Source organism: Coccinella septempunctata, chromosome 8 (assembly GCF_907165205.1).
Source record: "Coccinella septempunctata chromosome 8, icCocSept1.1, whole genome shotgun sequence".
NCBI classification, from domain to species: Eukaryota; Metazoa; Arthropoda; class Insecta; order Coleoptera; family Coccinellidae; genus Coccinella; species Coccinella septempunctata.
In genome coordinates this window covers 13,102,574-13,120,761 of record NC_058196.1, presented here as the reverse complement: position 1 = coordinate 13,120,761, position 18,188 = coordinate 13,102,574, and the positions used below count along the sequence as shown (strand labels likewise).

Here is an 18,188-nt window from a genome sequence, read left to right as displayed (position 1 = left end):
CTATCACAAAACCGTGAATATAAATGCTCATATCTTGTCATCTCCATTTACTAATCTACCATCTTTCAATTGTTGCACACGACCACGTTTGCCACACCTCGACAATTTGAAGCTCGCCGATCCAGAGTTCTACACCTCAAGGCCAATCGACATCATATTGGGTGCTGATGTCTATGGTTCCATCATTCTTCCTCAACTCCGACAAGGGCCAGATGGGTCAACTCCAACAGCTCAGCTCTCGATCTTTGGATGGTTGGTCCTAGGTCCAATATGCCCTCATCAAGAAGACTGCTCAAGTGTGTCTCCTCAATACCATGCCACTCAAGAATCTGACCTTCAAAGCCTTCTCGAAAAGTTCTGGGAACAAGAAGAAGTCAAGTCCACCTCCGTAAGTCACCTCACTGCTGACGAGCAGGAATGTGAAGACCACTTCAAGAACACTCACTCTCGACTTCCTTCTGGACGATACATGGTAAGACTCCCATTAAAATCATCTTCTAATATTTTGGGATCTTCCAGACAACGTGCCTTCCGATGCCTCCAAGGACAATTTCGCAAGTTCGAGGGAAACCAAGAATATTGCCAGCTCTACAAGGACTTCCTCACTGAATATGAACAACTCGAGCACATGAAGAAGGCTCCCTCAGACATCTCGCATCCCAGATACTATTTGCCGCATCATGGAATTCTGAAGCCAGACAGCTCCTCCACCAAATTGCGAGTAGTGTTCAATGGTTCCAGTCCCACCTCAACCGGCCTCTCACTGAACGACATCACGCACACAGGAGCGAAACTTCAGTTAGATGTGATTGATGTATTGTTCTGGGTACGTCGCTTTAAATTTGTGTTTTCCACAGACATCACGAAGATGTACAGACAGATAATGGTGCATTCAGACGACTGGGATCTCCAATGCATTCTCTGGCGAAGCTCAGAAGATGAGATAGCGACGTACCACCTCACCACCGTCACCTATGGAACCAAGGCTGCTCCTTTCTTGGCCATTCGAGTCCTCCTCCAGCTCATCGAAGATGAAGGTCACAAGTATCCACTCGCCATTCCACCACTCACCAAAGGTCGCTATGTTGATGATATATATGGTGGTGCAGACACGAAAGAAGAACTCTCAGAAATCGCTATCGACTTGAAAAATCTCTGCATGGCGGGCGGCCTCCCCTTAGCAAAGTGGCAATCGAACTCTCCAAGTACGCCCAAGATGGTAACCGAGGAAGAAATGATACCATCGCCGATCTCATTTGACGACTGTCCTACTTCAACGAAACTTCTAGGCCTCCTCTGGTATCCTCAAGAGGATTACTTCTCGTTCAAGATCAACTCAAGCTCATCTGGGTCTGTGGTAACTAAACGTACTATGTTATCTCATATCGCTCAACTCTTTGATCCACTTGGTTTAGTATCCCCTGTCACGATCAGGGCCAAAATGTTGTTGCAGGAACTTTGGCTCCAGAAACTGTCATGGGACGAACCACTGTCACCTCAACTCACAGAAAGATGGTGTAACATCAGAGAAGATCTCAAATCACTGGCCAGTGTACGTGCTCCTCGATGGGTAGGCACCCAAGAAAATGCTACCTTAGAACTTCACGGTTTCTCTGATGCTTCTCAACTTGCCATGGCAGCAGTCCTCTATCTCGTAGTCCGCTCACCGTCCACAGGATCCAAAGTCACATTGCTCTGCTCGAAAACAAAAGTAACGCCGTTGAAACGCCTCACAATCCCACGCCTCGAACTCACAGCATCTCTCATCTTGGCCAAGTTAACTAATTATGCTCATCGTGTTTTAGATACACAGATACACTCAACGACTTTGTGGACGGACTCAACAGTCTCTCTCACGTGGATCACATCTCACCCCGCTCGCTGGAAGGACTTTGTTCGAAACAGGGTAGAGCTCATCCAAGAACTAACTCCAGGTGCACAATGGAGATACGTTTCCGGCAAGGACAATCCAGCGGACTGTGCTTCTCGCGGCTTCTCGTCATCTCAACTACTGAACAGCACTCTATGGTGGACGGGACCACCATGGATTTCCAAGTCACCAGATTCCTGGCCCAATCGTCAGCCGGCAACGACAATTGACCCCGAATCTGAAGCAAGACCCACCAAGAACCTCCTCACGGCCGTAACTCAAGACTACTCGTGGGATCTTATATACAGGTATTCTTCTCTCAATAAACTGTTAAGAATCACCTCTCTCTGTTTAAGAGTCCTCGCCCGACTCAGACACTCCTCAACTCTGAACTTCACAACTCCGCTCACCTCAACTGACTTGGAAAAATCAAGGATCTATTGGATCAAGGCTACTCAACAAGTGTATTTTCCTCAAGAACTCAAGGCTCTTCAAAATGGTACTGCTCTGTCATCCTCACATGTGTTCAGTAGACTCACGGCGTTCATCGATCAAGAAGGTGTCATTCGTGTAGGAGGACGAATCACCAACGCTCTATTAGACCCAGATAGCAAGCATCCTGCAATAATTCCTCGAGCTTCTCAATTGACTTCTCTGATTATAGATTCTGCTCACAAACGAACTCTCCATGGAGGTACACAACTCACACTGTCCACCATCCGACAACAATATTGGATCATTGGAGGAAGAGCCCCAGTGAAATCCCACATCCTGAAGTGTGTTACATGTGCACGGCATCGAGGTATAAGAGCTCAACAACTCATGGGACAATTACCAGAACAACGTCTCAGACCATCTCGTCCCTTTCTCATCACTAACGAGCGATTACCTCCTTGTAAGTGGCCATTAGGGCGAGTAATGACCATGCACCCAGGGTCCCCTCAAGACCTCCACGTCCACTCTAACTAGACCGATCTCGAAGTTAGCAATTCTGCCAGTCTCCTCTCCAGAAGCAACCAAGAAGGAATTTCAACCTCTCTAGTCATCTCGATAACTAACGCTGTTAGTTATGGCGGGCGGAATGTTAAAAATTGAGCGAAGCCCTCCTCCGACCTCTCTCTAGTCTACGCTCCTGACCAGCTCCGGTGGCCGCGTATGGTACTCCGATTCGGCGGTGCGCTGGTTGAACGACGCAGCGGCCCCACTTTCAGTGTTTTTCAGGAGTGAAAAACCACACATTTACACATTTTTTCTTAAGATTCTCTTTGTTAGCTCTGTAGTAGTAACGTCTCTTAGCTTTCATAGTGCTTTTCTAACCTCTCATTTTCACGCTCACCTCTTCTAGTTATTAATTTTCAAGTCATCTCGCATCAATCCTGGTGCTAAATTGTTCATCTCTTAAGGTAAAGTACTCTCAGACTGCTCAACATCATACATTACACCATTTTCATGATAATTTCATTATACTGAAATTAGTCCACGTGCAAGAGATTCAGAATCTAGAAATAGATTCCGAATCCTTGCGAGCACTGCTCAATTGAAATGTCTACTCAACTCAAATCGAACTATTGTCCTCTCAAAACTATATATTTTATCATATTTCATAATTTATATAGATTTTCAGACTTCTCTAGATCATCTCACATGAAAATGGGTATGTAGCACCAGGATTGAAACTTCTCAAGTTCATCTTCATAGAATTGATATCTGATTCATTGTCTTCTCGTAATATTCTTTATTATTAGAATCAGTTTTATCATTTTTAAAACAACTCTTATGATCACCTCGTTATACATATGACTAATTCATTGATGTTGAGTTTCAGATGAATGAATCCTCATATTCTCCAGGGTGGACCCTGGATGTAGCTGTTATTCTCAGAAAAGGATGTGAACACCTCAAGTTTCGTTAAGCGATCAATGATAATGCTCGATACACCTCGACCTAGGCTCCACCCTGGAAAGTCATCTCGAACACTCATGTCTACTCACTTGGTATGGTCTACTCTTTATAATATGTACTCTCATTGTTTCTCTTCTATATTCATTCAACGGACTCAACATGCATGTTAGTTTTCTCAGCCTTCAGCACATCTCAAAATCTACGATTAGAGATTTATTCAACTCAGTACTCTCATGACTTCTCTTAATTTATCAATTGTTTCTTCTATTTTTCTGATGAACGTTCTAATCGTGCTTACTTGTAAGCAGTTCGTCTCTGTAAATGCTGAATTCATTGATAAATTTTTGCACTCTTCAAGATCATCTCAATGTATATGAATTATACTATGTTCTTCTCATATTAATTATGATTGTCCTTTTCATTTAATTAATTATTATCGAACTTCTCATTTAATTAGAATTTATTGCGCTTTTCATATTATTTTTAATATTCTAGTGCTTCTCAAATTCTTTAATTCTGTGCTTCTCATTTAACTTGTGCTACTCTTGTTCTGCTCATACTTACATTAACATTATTGATCAACTCAAATTTGATGTATCGATTTCTCGTTGATGATCAGACTTAGACATTGCTGTTTCACCTCGGGCCTATTTCTCTGTACTCTCGCGTCTTCTCTTTAAAATTCAGTATTCTAACCTTCGCGTTTTCTGATAGAAAAAGGAGGCTCTCGCAATCAATTTTCAATTGATTGCCCTATCACTGTGTAACCGTTGTGTTGATATTGAATTTATTGAACTCCTCAACGTCTAAGTCTGACATCAAATGACTTCTCATTTGAACTGCTCTGGACCATCTCTTGTTTTTAATTGGATATTGTCTCTCTGAGTTTATAGATGTTGTTAATATTAGTTGCGTTTTACTGTATTAGCTTCATGCAGGTGACATATTCATTTTATGGTTGTGAATGATTCTTAATAAATGTTTTTATACCATCTCCAACTCAATTATCTTTTAATACAGTCCACTACTCTTTAATTAAAAAAATCATAACACCCACGATTTTTTAACCGGCTCGAAGGACCAAATGTTAAAAAATCGAGGGTGTTATGATTTTTAATTAAAGAGTAGTGGACTGTATGAAAAGATAATTGAGTTGGAGATGGTATAAAAACATTTATTGAGTATCGTTCACAATCATAAAATGAATATGTCACCTGCATGAAGCTAATACAGTAAAAAGCAACTAATATTAACCACATCTATAAACTCAGAGAGACAATATCCAATTAAAAACAAGAGATAGTCCAGAGAAGTTCAAATGAGAAGTCACTTGATGTCAGACTTAGACGTTGAGGAGTTCAATAAATTCAATATCAACACAACGGTTACACAGTGATAGGGCAATCAATTGAAAATTGATTGCGAGAGCCTCCTTTTTCTATCAGAAAACGCGAAGGTTAGAATACTGAATTTTAAAGAGAAGACGCGAGAGTACAGAGAAATAGGCCCGAGGTGAAACTGCAATGTCTAAGTCTGATCATCAACGAGAAATCGATACATTAAATTTGAGTTGATCAATAATGTTAATGTAAGTATGAGCAGAACAAGAGTAGCACAAGTTAATGAATTTGAGAAGCACTAGAATATTAAAAATAATATGAAAAGGGCAATAAATTCTAATTAAATGAGAAGTTCGATAATAATTAATTAAATGAAAAGAACAATCATAATTAATATGAGAAGAACATAGTATAATTCATATACATTGAGATGATCTTGAAGAGTGCAAAAATTTATCAATGAATTCAGCATTTACAGAGACGAACTGCTTACAAGTAAGCACGATTAGAACGTTCATCAGAAAAATAGAAGAAACAATTGATAAATTAAGAGAAGTCATGAGAGTACTGAGTTGAATAAATCTCTAATCGTAGATTTCGAGATGTGCTGAAGGCTGAGAAAACTAACATGCATGTTGAGTCCGATGAATGAATATAGAAGAGAAACAATGAGAGTACATATTATAAAGAGTAGACCATACCAAGTGAGTAGACATGAGTGTTCGAGCAGACTTTCCAGGGTGGAGCCTAGGTCGAGGTGTATCGAGCATTATCACTGATCGCTTAACGAAACTTGAGGTGTTCATATCCTGTTCTGAAGAAAACAGCTACATCCAGGGTCCACCCTGGAGAAGATGAGGATTCATTCATCTGAAACTCAACACCATGAATTAGTCATATGTACATCGAGGTGATCATAAGAGTTGTCTTAAAAATGATTAAACTGATTCTAATAATAAAGAATATTATGAGCCGACAATGAATCAGTAATCAATTTTATTGAGATGGACTTGAGAAGTTTCAATCCTGGTGCTACATACCCATTTTCATGTGAGAAGATCTAGAGAAGTCTGAAAATCTATATAAATTATGAAATATAATAAAATATATAGGTCTGAGACGACAATGGTTCGAGTTGAGTTGAGTTGAGCAGTGCTCGTAAGGATTCGGAATCTATTTCTAGATTCTGAATCTCTTGCACGTGGACTTAATTTCTTCAGAGTGAAATGGTCATGAAAATGGTGTAATTTATAATTTTGAGCAGTCTGAGAGTACGTTACCTTATGAGAAGAACAATTTAGCACCAGGATTGTGCGAGAAGACTTAAAAATTGAGAACAACTGAAAGAGGTGAACTTAAAATGAGGTGTTACAAAATCACATTGATAGCAGCGCGAAGTCAATTCAACGGAGCTAACAAAGAGAATCTTAAGAAAAATATGTAAATGTGTGGTTTTTCACTCCTGAAAAACACTGAAAGTGGGGCCGCTGCGTCGTTCAACCAGCGCACCGCCGAATCGGAGTACCATACGCGGCCACCGGAGCTGGTCAGGAGCGTAGACTAGAGAGAGGTCGGAGGAGGGCTTCGCTCAATTTTTAACATTCCGCCCGCCATAACTAACAGCGTTAGTTATCGAGATGACTAGAGAGGTTGAAATTCCTTCTTGGTTGCTTCTGGAGAGGAGACTGGCAGAATTGCAAACTTCGAGATCGGTCTAGTTAGAGTGGACGTGGAGGTCTTGAGGGGACCCTGGGTGCATGGTCATTACTCGCCCTAATGGCCACTTACAAGGAGGTAATCGCTCGTCAGTGATGAGAAAGGGACGAGATGGTCTGAGACGTTGTTCTGGTAATTGTCCCATGAGTTGTTGAGCTCTTATACCTCGTTGCCTTGCACATATAACACACTTCAGGATGTGGGATTTCACTGGGGCTCTTCTTCCAATGATCCAATATTGTTGTCGGATGGTGGACAGTGTGAGTTGTGTACCTCCATGGAGTGTTCGTTTGTGAGCAGAATCTATAATCAGAGAAGTCAATTGAGAAGCTCGAGGAATTATTGCAGGATGCTTGCTATCTGGGTCTAATAGAGCGTTGGTGATTCGTCCGCCTACACGAATGACACCTTCATGGTCGATGAACGCCGTGAGTCTACTGAACACATGTGAGGATGACAGAGCAGTACCATTTTGAAGAGCCTTGAGTTCTTGAGGAAAATACACTTGTTGAGTAGCCTTGATCCAATAGATCCTTGATTTTTCCAAGTCAGTTGAGGTGAGCGGAGTTGAGAAGTTCAGAGTTGAGGAGTGTCTGAGTCGGGCGAGGACTCTTAAACAGAGAGAGGTGATTCTTAACAGTTTATTGAGAGAAGAATACCTGTATATAAGATCCCACGAGTAGTCTTGAGTTACGGCCGTGAGGAGGTTCTTGGTGGGTCTTGCTTCAGATTCGGGGTCAATTGTCGTTGCCGGCTGACGATTGGGCCAGGAATCTGGTGACTTGGAAATCCATGGTGGTCCCGTCCACCATAGAGTGCTGTTCAGTAGTTGAGATGACGAGAAGCCACGAGAAGCACTGTCCGCTGGATTTTCCTTGCCGGAAACGTATCTCCATTGCGCAGTTGGAGTTAGGTCTTGGATGAGCTCTACCCTGTTTCGAACAAAGTCCTTCCAGCGAGCTGAGTGAGATGTGATCCACGTGAGAGAGACTGTTGAGTCCGTCCACAAAGTCGTTGAGTGTATCTGTGTATCTAAAACACGATGAGCATAATTAGTTAACCTGGCCAGGATGAGAGATGCTGTGAGTTCAAGTCGCGGGATTGTGAGGCGTTTCAAAGGCGTTACTTTTGTTTTCGAGCAGAGCAATGTGACTTTGGATCCTGTGGACAGGAGCGAAACTTCAGTTAGATGTTATTGATGTATTGTTCTGGGTACGTCGCTTTAAATTTGTGTTTTCCACAGACATCACGAAGATGTACAGACAGATCATGGTGCATCCGGACGATTGGGATCTCCAATGCATACTCTGGCGAAACTCAGAAGATGAGATAGCGACGTACCACCTCACCACCGTCACCTATGGAACCAAGGCACCAAATGTTAAAAAATCGAGGGTGTTATGATTTTTAATTAAAGAGTAGTGGACTGTATTAAAAGATAATTGAGTTGGAGATGGTATAAAAACATTTATTAAGAATCATTCACAACCATAAAATGAATATGTCACCTGCATGAAGCTAATACAGTAAAAAGCAACTAATATTAACAACATCTATAAACTCAGAGAGACAATATCCAATTAAAAACAAGAGATGGTCCAGAGCAGTTCAAATGAGAAGTCACTTGATGTCAGACTTAGACGTTGAGGAGTTCAATAAATTCAATATCAACACAACGGTTACACAGTGATAGGGCAATCAATTGAAAATTGATTGCGAGAGCCTCCTTTTTCTATCAGAAAACGCGAAGGTTAGAATATTGAATTTTAAAGAGAAGACGCGAGAGTACAGAGAAATAGGCCCGAGGTGAAACTGCAATGTCTAAGTCTGATCATCAACGAGAAATCGATACATTAAATTTGAGTAGATCAATAATGTTAATGTAAGTATGAGCAGAACAAGAGTAGCACAAGTTAAATGAGAAGCACAGAGTTACTGAATTTGAGAAGCACTAGAATATTAAAAATAATATGAAAAGGGCAATAAATTCTAATTAAATGAGAAGTTCGATAATAATTCATTAAATGAAAAGGACAATCATAATTAATATGAGAAGAACAAAGTATAATTCATATACATTGAGATGATCTTGAAGAGAGCAAAAATCTATCAATGTATTCAGCATTTACAGAGACGAACTGCTTACAAGTAAGCACGATTAGAACGTTCATCAGAAAAATAGAAGAAACAATTGATAAATTAAGAGAAGTCATGAGAGTACTGAGTTGAATAAATCTCTAATCGTAGATTTTGAGATGTGCTGAAGGCTGAGAAAACTAACATGCATGTTGAGTCCGATGAATGAATATAGAAGAGAAACAATGAGAGTACATATTATAGAGAGTAGACCATACCAAGTGAGTAGACATGAGTGTTCGTGCAGACTTTCCAGGGTGGAGCCTAGGTCGAGGTGCATCGAGCAACGTCATCGATCGTTTAACCAACGTTGAGGCGTTCACATCCCCCTCTGAGGAAAACAGCCACGTCCAGGGTCCACCCTGGAGATTATGAGGATTCATTCATCTGAAACTCAACACCATGAACCAGTCATAGGTACAAGAGGCGATCATACGAGTTGCCACAAAAATGATAAAACTGATTCCAACAATAAAGAACATTACGAGAAGACAATGAATCAGATATCAATTCTATGAAGATGAACTTGAGAAGTTTCAATCCTGGTGCTACATACCCATTTTCATGTGAGATGATCTAGAGAAGTCTGAAAATCTATATAAATTATGAAATATGATAAAATATATAGTTTTGAGAGGACAATAGTTCGATTTGAGTTGAGAAGACATTTCAATTGAGCAGTGCTCGCAAGGATTCGGAATCTATTTCTAGATTCTGAATCTCTTGCACGTGGACTAATTTCAGTATAATGAAATTATCATGAAAATGGTGTAATGTATGATGTTGAGCAGCCTGAGAGTACTTTACCTTAAGAGATGAACAATTTAGCACCAGGATTGATGCGAGATGACTTGAAAATTAATAACTAGAAGAGGTGAGCGTGAAAATGAGAGGTTAGAAAAGCACTATGAAAGCTAAGAGACGTTACTACTACAGAGCTAACAAAGAGAATGAATTAAAAATGGCTTCAGCGGAAACTGGACATCTGACATCTTGTAGAGGGGGCTGCGCCGTCGATGCTGTCGAGTGGAACATCCTTGAGAACTGCCAGTGGCGTCGTTGAGAAGGGGCTGAATTTTTAACATTCCGCCCGCCATAACTAACAGCGTTAGTTATCGAGAAGACTTGAGGGGTTGAAATTCTTTCTTGCTTCGTCTGGAGTGGACACTGGCAGGATTGCCAACTTCGAGATCGGTCTGGTTAGAGTGGACGTGGAGGTCTTGAGAGTGACGACACGAACAAGGCCGTCTGTCCCTGGGTGCACAGCCATTACTCGCCCTAATGGCCACTTGCATGGAGGTAATCTTTCATCGGTGAGTAGTACTAGTGACCCAACCTTTATGTCATGGGCTGGATGGTGCCACTTTGAGATGGAGAGTTGACGTTGTAGAAATTGAGTTGACCATTTGGACCAGAACTGCTGGGTGCGTTGCTGAATTAACTGCCATCTTGACAGTCGAGAAGTCGAGAGGTCTTCGAGAGATGGCTCAGGTACGGTGTTCAGAGCTGTACCTATTAAGAAGTGGCCTGGTGTGAGAGCGGAGCAGTCTTCAGGATCATCGCTGAGCGGTTCGAGAGGTCTTGAATTGAGGATGGCTTCGATCTGTGTGAGGAGTGTGATCAGCTCTTCCATGGTGAATGGCTGATCCTTGGTAGCCCGGGCGAGGTGATATTTGAAAGATTTCACTGCTGCTTCCCATTTTCCTCCCATGTGAGGAGCTGCCGGTGGGTTGAAGCACCAGTTTGTACCTTCTTTCAAGAGGAGTTCGGCGATGACCTGGTTTTGTGAGGAGGCCTTTGAGAACATGGTCTTGAGAGTGGCATCGGCTCCCATGAAGTTGGTTCCGCAGTCTGAGTATAAGGTTTCACAGATGCCTCGTCGAGCGGTGAATCTACGGAACGCAGCAATAAATGATTCAGTAGTGTAATCACTTACGGCTTCGAGGTGGACTGCTGAGGTGGCGAAGCAGACAAACACACAAACCCAGCCTTTGTGTGTCTTTGCTCCTCTTCCTTTCCAGGCTTTGAGAGTGAGAGGTCCGGCGTAGTCTACACCAGTGTGGAGAAAGGGGCGAGATGGTCTAACGCGTGGTTCTGGTAACTGGCCCATGAGTTGTTGAGCTCTTATACCTCGATGCCGTGCACATGTAACACACTTCAGGATGTGGGATTTCACTGGGGCTCTTCCTCCAATGATCCAATATTGTTGTCGGATGGTGGACAGTGTGAGTTGTGTACCTCCATGGAGAGTTCGTTTGTGAGCAGAATCTATAATCAGAGAAGTCAATTGAGAAGCTCGAGGAATTATTGCAGGATGCTTGCTATCTGGGTCTAAGAGAGCGTTGGTGATTCGTCCTCCTACACGAATGACACCTTCATGATCGATGAACGCCGTGAGTCTACTGAACACATGTGAGGATGACAGAGCAGTACCATTTTGAAGAGCCTTGAGTTCTTGAGGAAAATACACTTGTTGAGTAGCCTTGATCCAATAGATCCTTGATTTTTCCAAGTCAGTTGAGGTGAGCGGAGTTGTGAAGTTCAGAGTTGAGGAGTGTCTGAGTCGGGCGAGGACTCTTAAACAGAGAGAGGTGATTCTTAACAGTTTATTGAGAGAAGAATACCTGTATATAAGATCCCACGAGTAGTCTTGAGTTACGGCCGTGAGGAGGTTCTTGGTGGGTCTTGCTTCAGATTCGGGGTCAATTGTCGTTGCCGGCTGACGATTGGGCCAGGAATCTGGTGACTTGGAAATCCATGGTGGTCCCGTCCACCATAGAGTGCTGTTCAGTAGTTGAGATGACGAGAAGCCGCGAGAAGCACAGTCCGCTGGATTTTCCTTGCCGGAAACGTATCTCCATTGTGCACCTGGAGTTAGTTCTTGGATGAGCTCTACCCTGTTTCGAACAAAGTCCTTCCAGCGAGCGGGGTGAGATGTGATCCACGTGAGAGAGACTGTTGAGTCCGTCCACAAAGTCGTTGAGTGTATCTGTGTATCTAAAACACGATGAGCATAATTAGTTAACTTGGCCAAGATGAGAGATGCTGTGAGTTCGAGGCGTGGGATTGTGAGGCGTTTCAACGGCGTTACTTTTGTTTTCGAGCAGAGCAATGTGACTTTGGATCCTGTGGACGGTGAGCGGACTACGAGATAGAGGACTGCTGCCATGGCAAGTTGAGAAGCATCAGAGAAACCGTGAAGTTCTAAGGTAGCATTTTCTTGGGTGCCTACCCATCGAGGAGCACGTACACTGGCCAGTGATTTGAGATCTTCTCTGATGTTGCACCATCTTTCTGTGAGTTGAGGTGACAGTGGTTCGTCCCATGACAGTTTCTGGAGCCAAAGTTCCTGCAACAACATTTTGGCCCTGATCGTGACAGGGGATACTAAACCCAAAATTTTGGGTTGTTAAAAAATCGAGGGTGTTATGATTTTTAATTAAAGAGTAGTGGACTGTATTAAAAGATAATTGAGTTGGAGATGGTATAAAAACATTTATTAAGAATCATTCACAACCATAAAATGAATATGTCACCTGCATGAAGCTAATACAGTAAAAAGCAACTAATATTAACAACATCTATAAACTCAGAGAGACAATATTCAATTAAAAAACAAGAGATGGTCCAGAGCAGTTCAAATGAGAAGTCATTTGATGTCAGACTTAGACGTTGAGGAGTTCAATAAATTCAATATCAACACAACGGTTACACAGTGATAGGGCAATCAATTGAAATTGATTGCGAGAGCCTCCTTTTTCTATCAGAAAACGCGAAGGTTAGAATATTGAATGTTAAAGAGAAGACGCGAGAGTACAGAGAAATAGGCCCGAGGTGAAACTGCAATGTCGAAGTCTGATCATCAACGAGAAATCGATACATTAAATTTGAGTTGATCAATAATGTTAATGTAAGTATGAGCAGAACAAGAGTAGCACAAGTTAAATGAGAAGCACAGAATTAATGAATTTGAGAAGCACTAGAATATTAAAAATAATATGAAAAGGGCAATAAATTCTGATTAAATGAGAAGTTCGATAATAATTAATTAAATGAAAAGGACAATCATAATTAATATGAGAAGAACATAGTATAATTCATATACATTGAGATGATCTTGAAGAGAGCAAAAATCTATCAATGTATTCAGCATTTACAGAGACGAACTGCTTACAAGTAAGCACGATTAGAACGTTCATCAGAAAAATAGAAGAAACAATTGATAAATTAAGAGAAGTCATGAGAGTACTGAGTTGAATAAATCTCTAATCGTAGATTTTGAGATGTGCTGAAGGCTGAGAAAACTAACATGCATGTTGAGTCCGATGAATGAATATAGAAGAGAAACAATGAGAGTACATATTATAAAGAGTAGACCATACCAAGTGAGTAGACATGAGCGTTCGTGCAGACGTTCCAGGGTGGAGCCTAGGTCGAGGTGTATCGAGCAATGTCATTGATCGTTTAACTAACGTTGAGGTGTTCACATCCTTTTCTGAGAATAACAGCTACATCCAGGGTCCACCCTGGAGAATATGAGGATTCATTCATCTGAAACTCAACACCAATGAATTAGTCATATGTATAAGAGGTGATCATAAGAGTTGTTATAAAAATGATAAAACTGATTCTAATAATAAAGAATATTACGAGAAGACAATGAATCAGATATCAATTCTATGAAGATGAACTTGAGAAGTTTCAATCCTGGTGCTACATACCCATTTTCATGTGAGATGATCTAGAGAAGTCTGAAAATCTATATAAATTATGAAATATGATAAAATATATAGTTTTGAGAGGACAATAGTTCGATTTGAGTTGAGTAGACATTTCAATTGAGCAGTGCTCACAAGGATTCGGAATCTATTTCTAGATTCTGAATCTCTTGCACGTGGACTAATTTCAGTATAATGAAATTATCATGAAAATGGTGTAATGTATGATGTTGAGCAGTCTGAGAGTACTTTACCTTAAGAGATGAACAATTTAGCACCAGGATTGATGCGAGATGACTTGAAAATTAATAACTAGAAGAGGTGAGCGTGAAAATGAGAGGTTAGAAAAGCACTATGAAAGCTAAGAGACGTTACTACTACAGAGCTAACAAAGAGAATGAATTAAAAATGGCTTCAGCGGAAACTGGACATCTGACATCTTGTAGAGGGGGCTGCGCCGTCGATGCTGTCGAGTGGAACATCCTTGAGAACTGCCAGTGGCGTCGTTGAGAAGGGGCTGAATTTTTAACATTCCGCCCGCCATAACTAACAGCGTTAGTTATCGAGAAGACTTGAGGGGTTGAAATTCTGTCTTGCTTCGTCTGGAGTGGACACTGGCAGGATTGCCAACTTTGAGATCGGTCTGGTTAGAGTGGACGTGGAGGTCTTGAGAGTGACGACACGAACAAGGCCGTCTGTCCCTGGGTGCACAGCCATTACTCGCCCTAATGGCCACTTGCATGGAGGTAATCTTTCATCGGTGAGGAGTACTAGTGACCCAACCTTTATGTCATGGGCTGGATGGTGCCACTTTGAGATGGACAGTTGACGTTGTAGAAATTGAGTTGACCATTTGGACCAGAACTGCTGGGTGCGTTGCTGAATTAACTGCCATCTTGACAGTCGAGAAGTCGAGAGGTCTTCGGGAGATGGCTCAGGTACGGTGTTCAGAGCTGTACCTATTAAGAAGTGGCCTGGTGTGAGAGCGGAGCAGTCTTCAGGATCATCGCTGAGCGGTTCGAGAGGTCTAGAATTGAGGATAGCTTCGATCTGTGTGAGGAGTGTGATCAGCTCTTCCATGGTGAATGGCTGATCCTTGGTAGCCCGGGCGAGGTGATATTTGAAAGATTTCACTGCTGCTTCCCATTTTCCTCCCATGTGAGGAGCTGCCGGTGGGTTGAAGCACCAGTTAGTACCTTCTTTCAAGAGGAGTTCGGCGATGACCTGGTTTTGTGAGGAGGCCTTTGAGAACATGGTCTTGAGAGTGGCATCGGCTCCCATGAAGTTGGTTCCGCAGTCTGAGTATAAGGTTTCACAGATGCCTCGTCGAGCGGTAAACCTACGGAACGCAGCGATAAATGATTCGGTAGTGTAATCACTTACGGCTTCGAGGTGGACTGCTGAGGTGGCGAAGCAGACAAACACACAAACCCAGCCTTTGTGTGTCTTTGCTCCTCTTCCTTTCCAGGCTTTGAGAGTGAGAGGTCCGGCGTAGTCTACACCAGTGTGGAGAAAGGGACGAGATGGTCTAACGCGTGGTTCTGGTAACTGGCCCATGAGTTGTTGAGCTCTTATACCTCGATGCCGTGCACATGTAACACACTTCAGGATGTGGGATTTCACTGGGGCTCTTCCTCCAATGATCCAATATTGTTGTCGGATGGTGGACAGTGTGAGTTGTGTACCTCCATGGAGAGTTCGTTTGTGAGCAGAATCTATAATCAGAGAAGTCAATTGAGAAGCTCGAGGAATTATTGCAGGATGCTTGCTATCTGGGTCCAAGAGAGCGTTGGTGATTCGTCCTCCTACACGAATGACACCTTCTTGATCGATGAACGCCGTGAGTCTACTGAACACATGTGAGGATGACAGAGCAGTACCATTTTGAAGAGCCTTGAGTTCTTGAGGAAAATACACTTGTTGAGTAGCCTTGATCCAATAGATCCTTGATTTTTCCAAGTCAGTTGAGGTGAGCGGAGTTGTGAAGTTCAGAGTTGAGGAGTGTCTGAGTCGGGCGAGGACTCTTAAACAGAGAGAGGTGATTCTTAACAGTTTATTGAGAGAAGAATACCTGTATATAAGATCCCACGAGTAGTCTTGAGTTACGGCCGTGAGGAGGTTCTTGGTGGGTCTTGCTTCAGATTCGGGGTCAATTGTCGTTGCCGGCTGACGATTGGGCCAGGAATCTGGTGACTTGGAAATCCATGGTGGTCCCGTCCACCATAGAGTGCTGTTCAGTAGTTGAGATGACGAGAAGCCGCGAGAAGCACAGTCCGCTGGATTTTCCTTGCCGGAAACGTATCTCCATTGTGCACCTGGAGTTAGTTCTTGGATGAGCTCTACCCTGTTTCGAACAAAGTCCTTCCAGCGAGCGGGGTGAGATGTGATCCACGTGAGAGAGACTGTTGAGTCCGTCCACAAAGTCGTTGAGTGTATCTGTGTATCTAAAACACGATGAGCATAATTAGTTAACTTGGCCAAGATGAGAGATGCTGTGAGTTCGAGGCGTGGGATTGTGAGGCGTTTCAACGGCGTTACTTTTGTTTTCGAGCAGAGCAATGTGACTTTGGATCCTGTGGACGGTGAGCGGACTACGAGATAGAGGACTGCTGCCATGGCAAGTTGAGAAGCATCAGAGAAACCGTGAAGTTCTAAGGTAGCATTTTCTTGGGTGCCTACCCATCGAGGAGCACGTACACTGGCCAGTGATTTGAGATCTTCTCTGATGTTGCACCATCTTTCTGTGAGTTGAGGTGACAGTGGTTCGTCCCATGACAGTTTCTGGAGCCAAAGTTCCTGCAACAACATTTTGGCCCTGATCGTGACAGGGGATACTAAACCAAGTGGATCAAAGAGTTGAGCGATATGAGATAACATAGTACGTTTAGTTACCACAGACCCAGATGAGCTTGAGTTGATCTTGAACGAGAAGTAATCCTCTTGAGGATACCAGAGGAGGCCTAGAAGTTTCGTTGAAGTAGGACAGTCGTCAAATGAGATCGGCGATGGTATCATTTCTTCCTCGGTTACCATCTTGAGCGTACTTGGAGAGTTCGATTGCCACTTTGCTAAGGGGAGGCCGCCCGCCATGCAGAGATTTTTCAGGTCGATAGCGATTTCTGAGAGTTCTTCTTTCGTGTCTGCACCACCATAGATATCATCAACATAGCGACCTTTGGTGAGTGGTGGAATGGCGAGTGGAAAGTTGTGACCTTCATCTTCGATGAGTTGGAGGAGGACTCGAATGGCCAAGAAAGGAGCAGCCTTGGTTCCATAGGTGACGGTGGTGAGGTGGTACGTCGCTATCTCATCTTCTGAGTTTCGCCAGAGAATGCATTGGAGATCCCAATCGTCTGGATGCACCATGATCTGTCTGTACATCTTCGTGATGTCTGTGGAAAACACAAATTTAAAGCGACGTACCCAGAACAATACATCAATAACATCTAACTGAAGTTTCGCTCCGGTGTGCATGATGTCGTTCAGTGAGAGGCCTGTTGAGGTGGGACTGGAACCATTGAACACTACTCGCAATTTGGTGGAGGAGCTGTCTGGCTTGAGAATTCCATGATGCGGCAAATAGTATCTGGGATGCGAGATGTCTGAGGGAGCCTTCTTCATGTGCTCGAGTTGTTCATATTCAGTGAGGAAGTCCTTGTAGAGCTGGCAATATTCTTGGTTTCCCTCGAACTTGCGAAATTGTCCTTGGAGGCACCGGAAGGCACGTTGTCTGGAAGATCCCAAAAGATTAGATGATGATTTTAATGGGAGTCTTACCATGTATCGTCCAGAAGGAAGTCGAGAGTGAGTGGTCTTGAAGTGGTCTTCACATTCCTGCTCGTCAGCAGTGAGGTGACTTACGGAGGTGGACTTGACTTCTTCTTGTTCCCAGAACTTTTCGAGAAGGCTTTGAAGGTCAGGTTCTTGAGTGGCATGGTATTGAGGAGACACACTTGAGCAGACTTCTTGATGAGGGCATATTGGACCTAGGACCAACCATCCAAAGATCGAGAGCTGAGCTGTTGGAGTTGACCCATCTGGCCCTTGTCGGAGTTGAGGAAGAATGATGGAACCATAGACATCAGCACCCAATATGATGTCGATTGGCCTTGAGGTGTAGAACTCTGGATCGGCGAGCTTCAAATTGTCGAGGTGTGGCAAACGTGGTCGTGTGCAACAATTGAAAGATGGTAAATTAGTAAATGGAGATGACAAGATATGAGCATTTATATTCACGGTTTTGTGATTGTGAAGAGATTTCAGTGTGATCAATACTGATCCTCTTGATCTTGAGGTGGCTCCACCAATTCCAACGATGGTGATTTTGGATTGGCTTCGAGGAAGGCTGAGCTGTCTTGAGAAGTCTTCGGAGATGAACGAGAGTTCCGATCCTGAGTCGATGAGAAGTCTTGCTTGGTGCGAGGTGACTGGAGTGAGAACGTGAACTAGAGCGGTCGAGAGAAAGGTGAGTTGTCTTGGAGAAGTTTTGACGACTGCCCGAAATTT

The 18,188-nt window shown here is 42.9% G+C and overlaps 2 protein-coding genes across 2 annotated transcripts; both read right to left on the bottom strand.

Moving 5' to 3' along the window:
- Positions 1-6,543: 6,543 nt before the first annotated feature.
- Positions 6,544-11,074, bottom strand: LOC123318478. Its single transcript, XM_044905108.1, has 2 exons — positions 9,981-11,074; positions 6,544-6,610 (listed from the first exon to the last, which is right to left on the bottom strand). The coding sequence occupies exon 1, from the start codon at positions 11,072-11,074 to the stop codon at positions 10,073-10,075; it is 1,002 nt and encodes a 333-aa protein (XP_044761043.1). The 3' UTR covers positions 6,544-6,610; positions 9,981-10,072.
- Positions 11,075-14,237: 3,163 nt separating this feature from the next.
- On the bottom strand, positions 14,238-15,239 carry LOC123318322. The gene has a single exon (XM_044904933.1). It carries the CDS (start codon positions 15,237-15,239, stop codon positions 14,238-14,240), a length of 1,002 nt encoding a protein of 333 aa, XP_044760868.1.
- Positions 15,240-18,188: the final 2,949 nt, after the last annotated feature.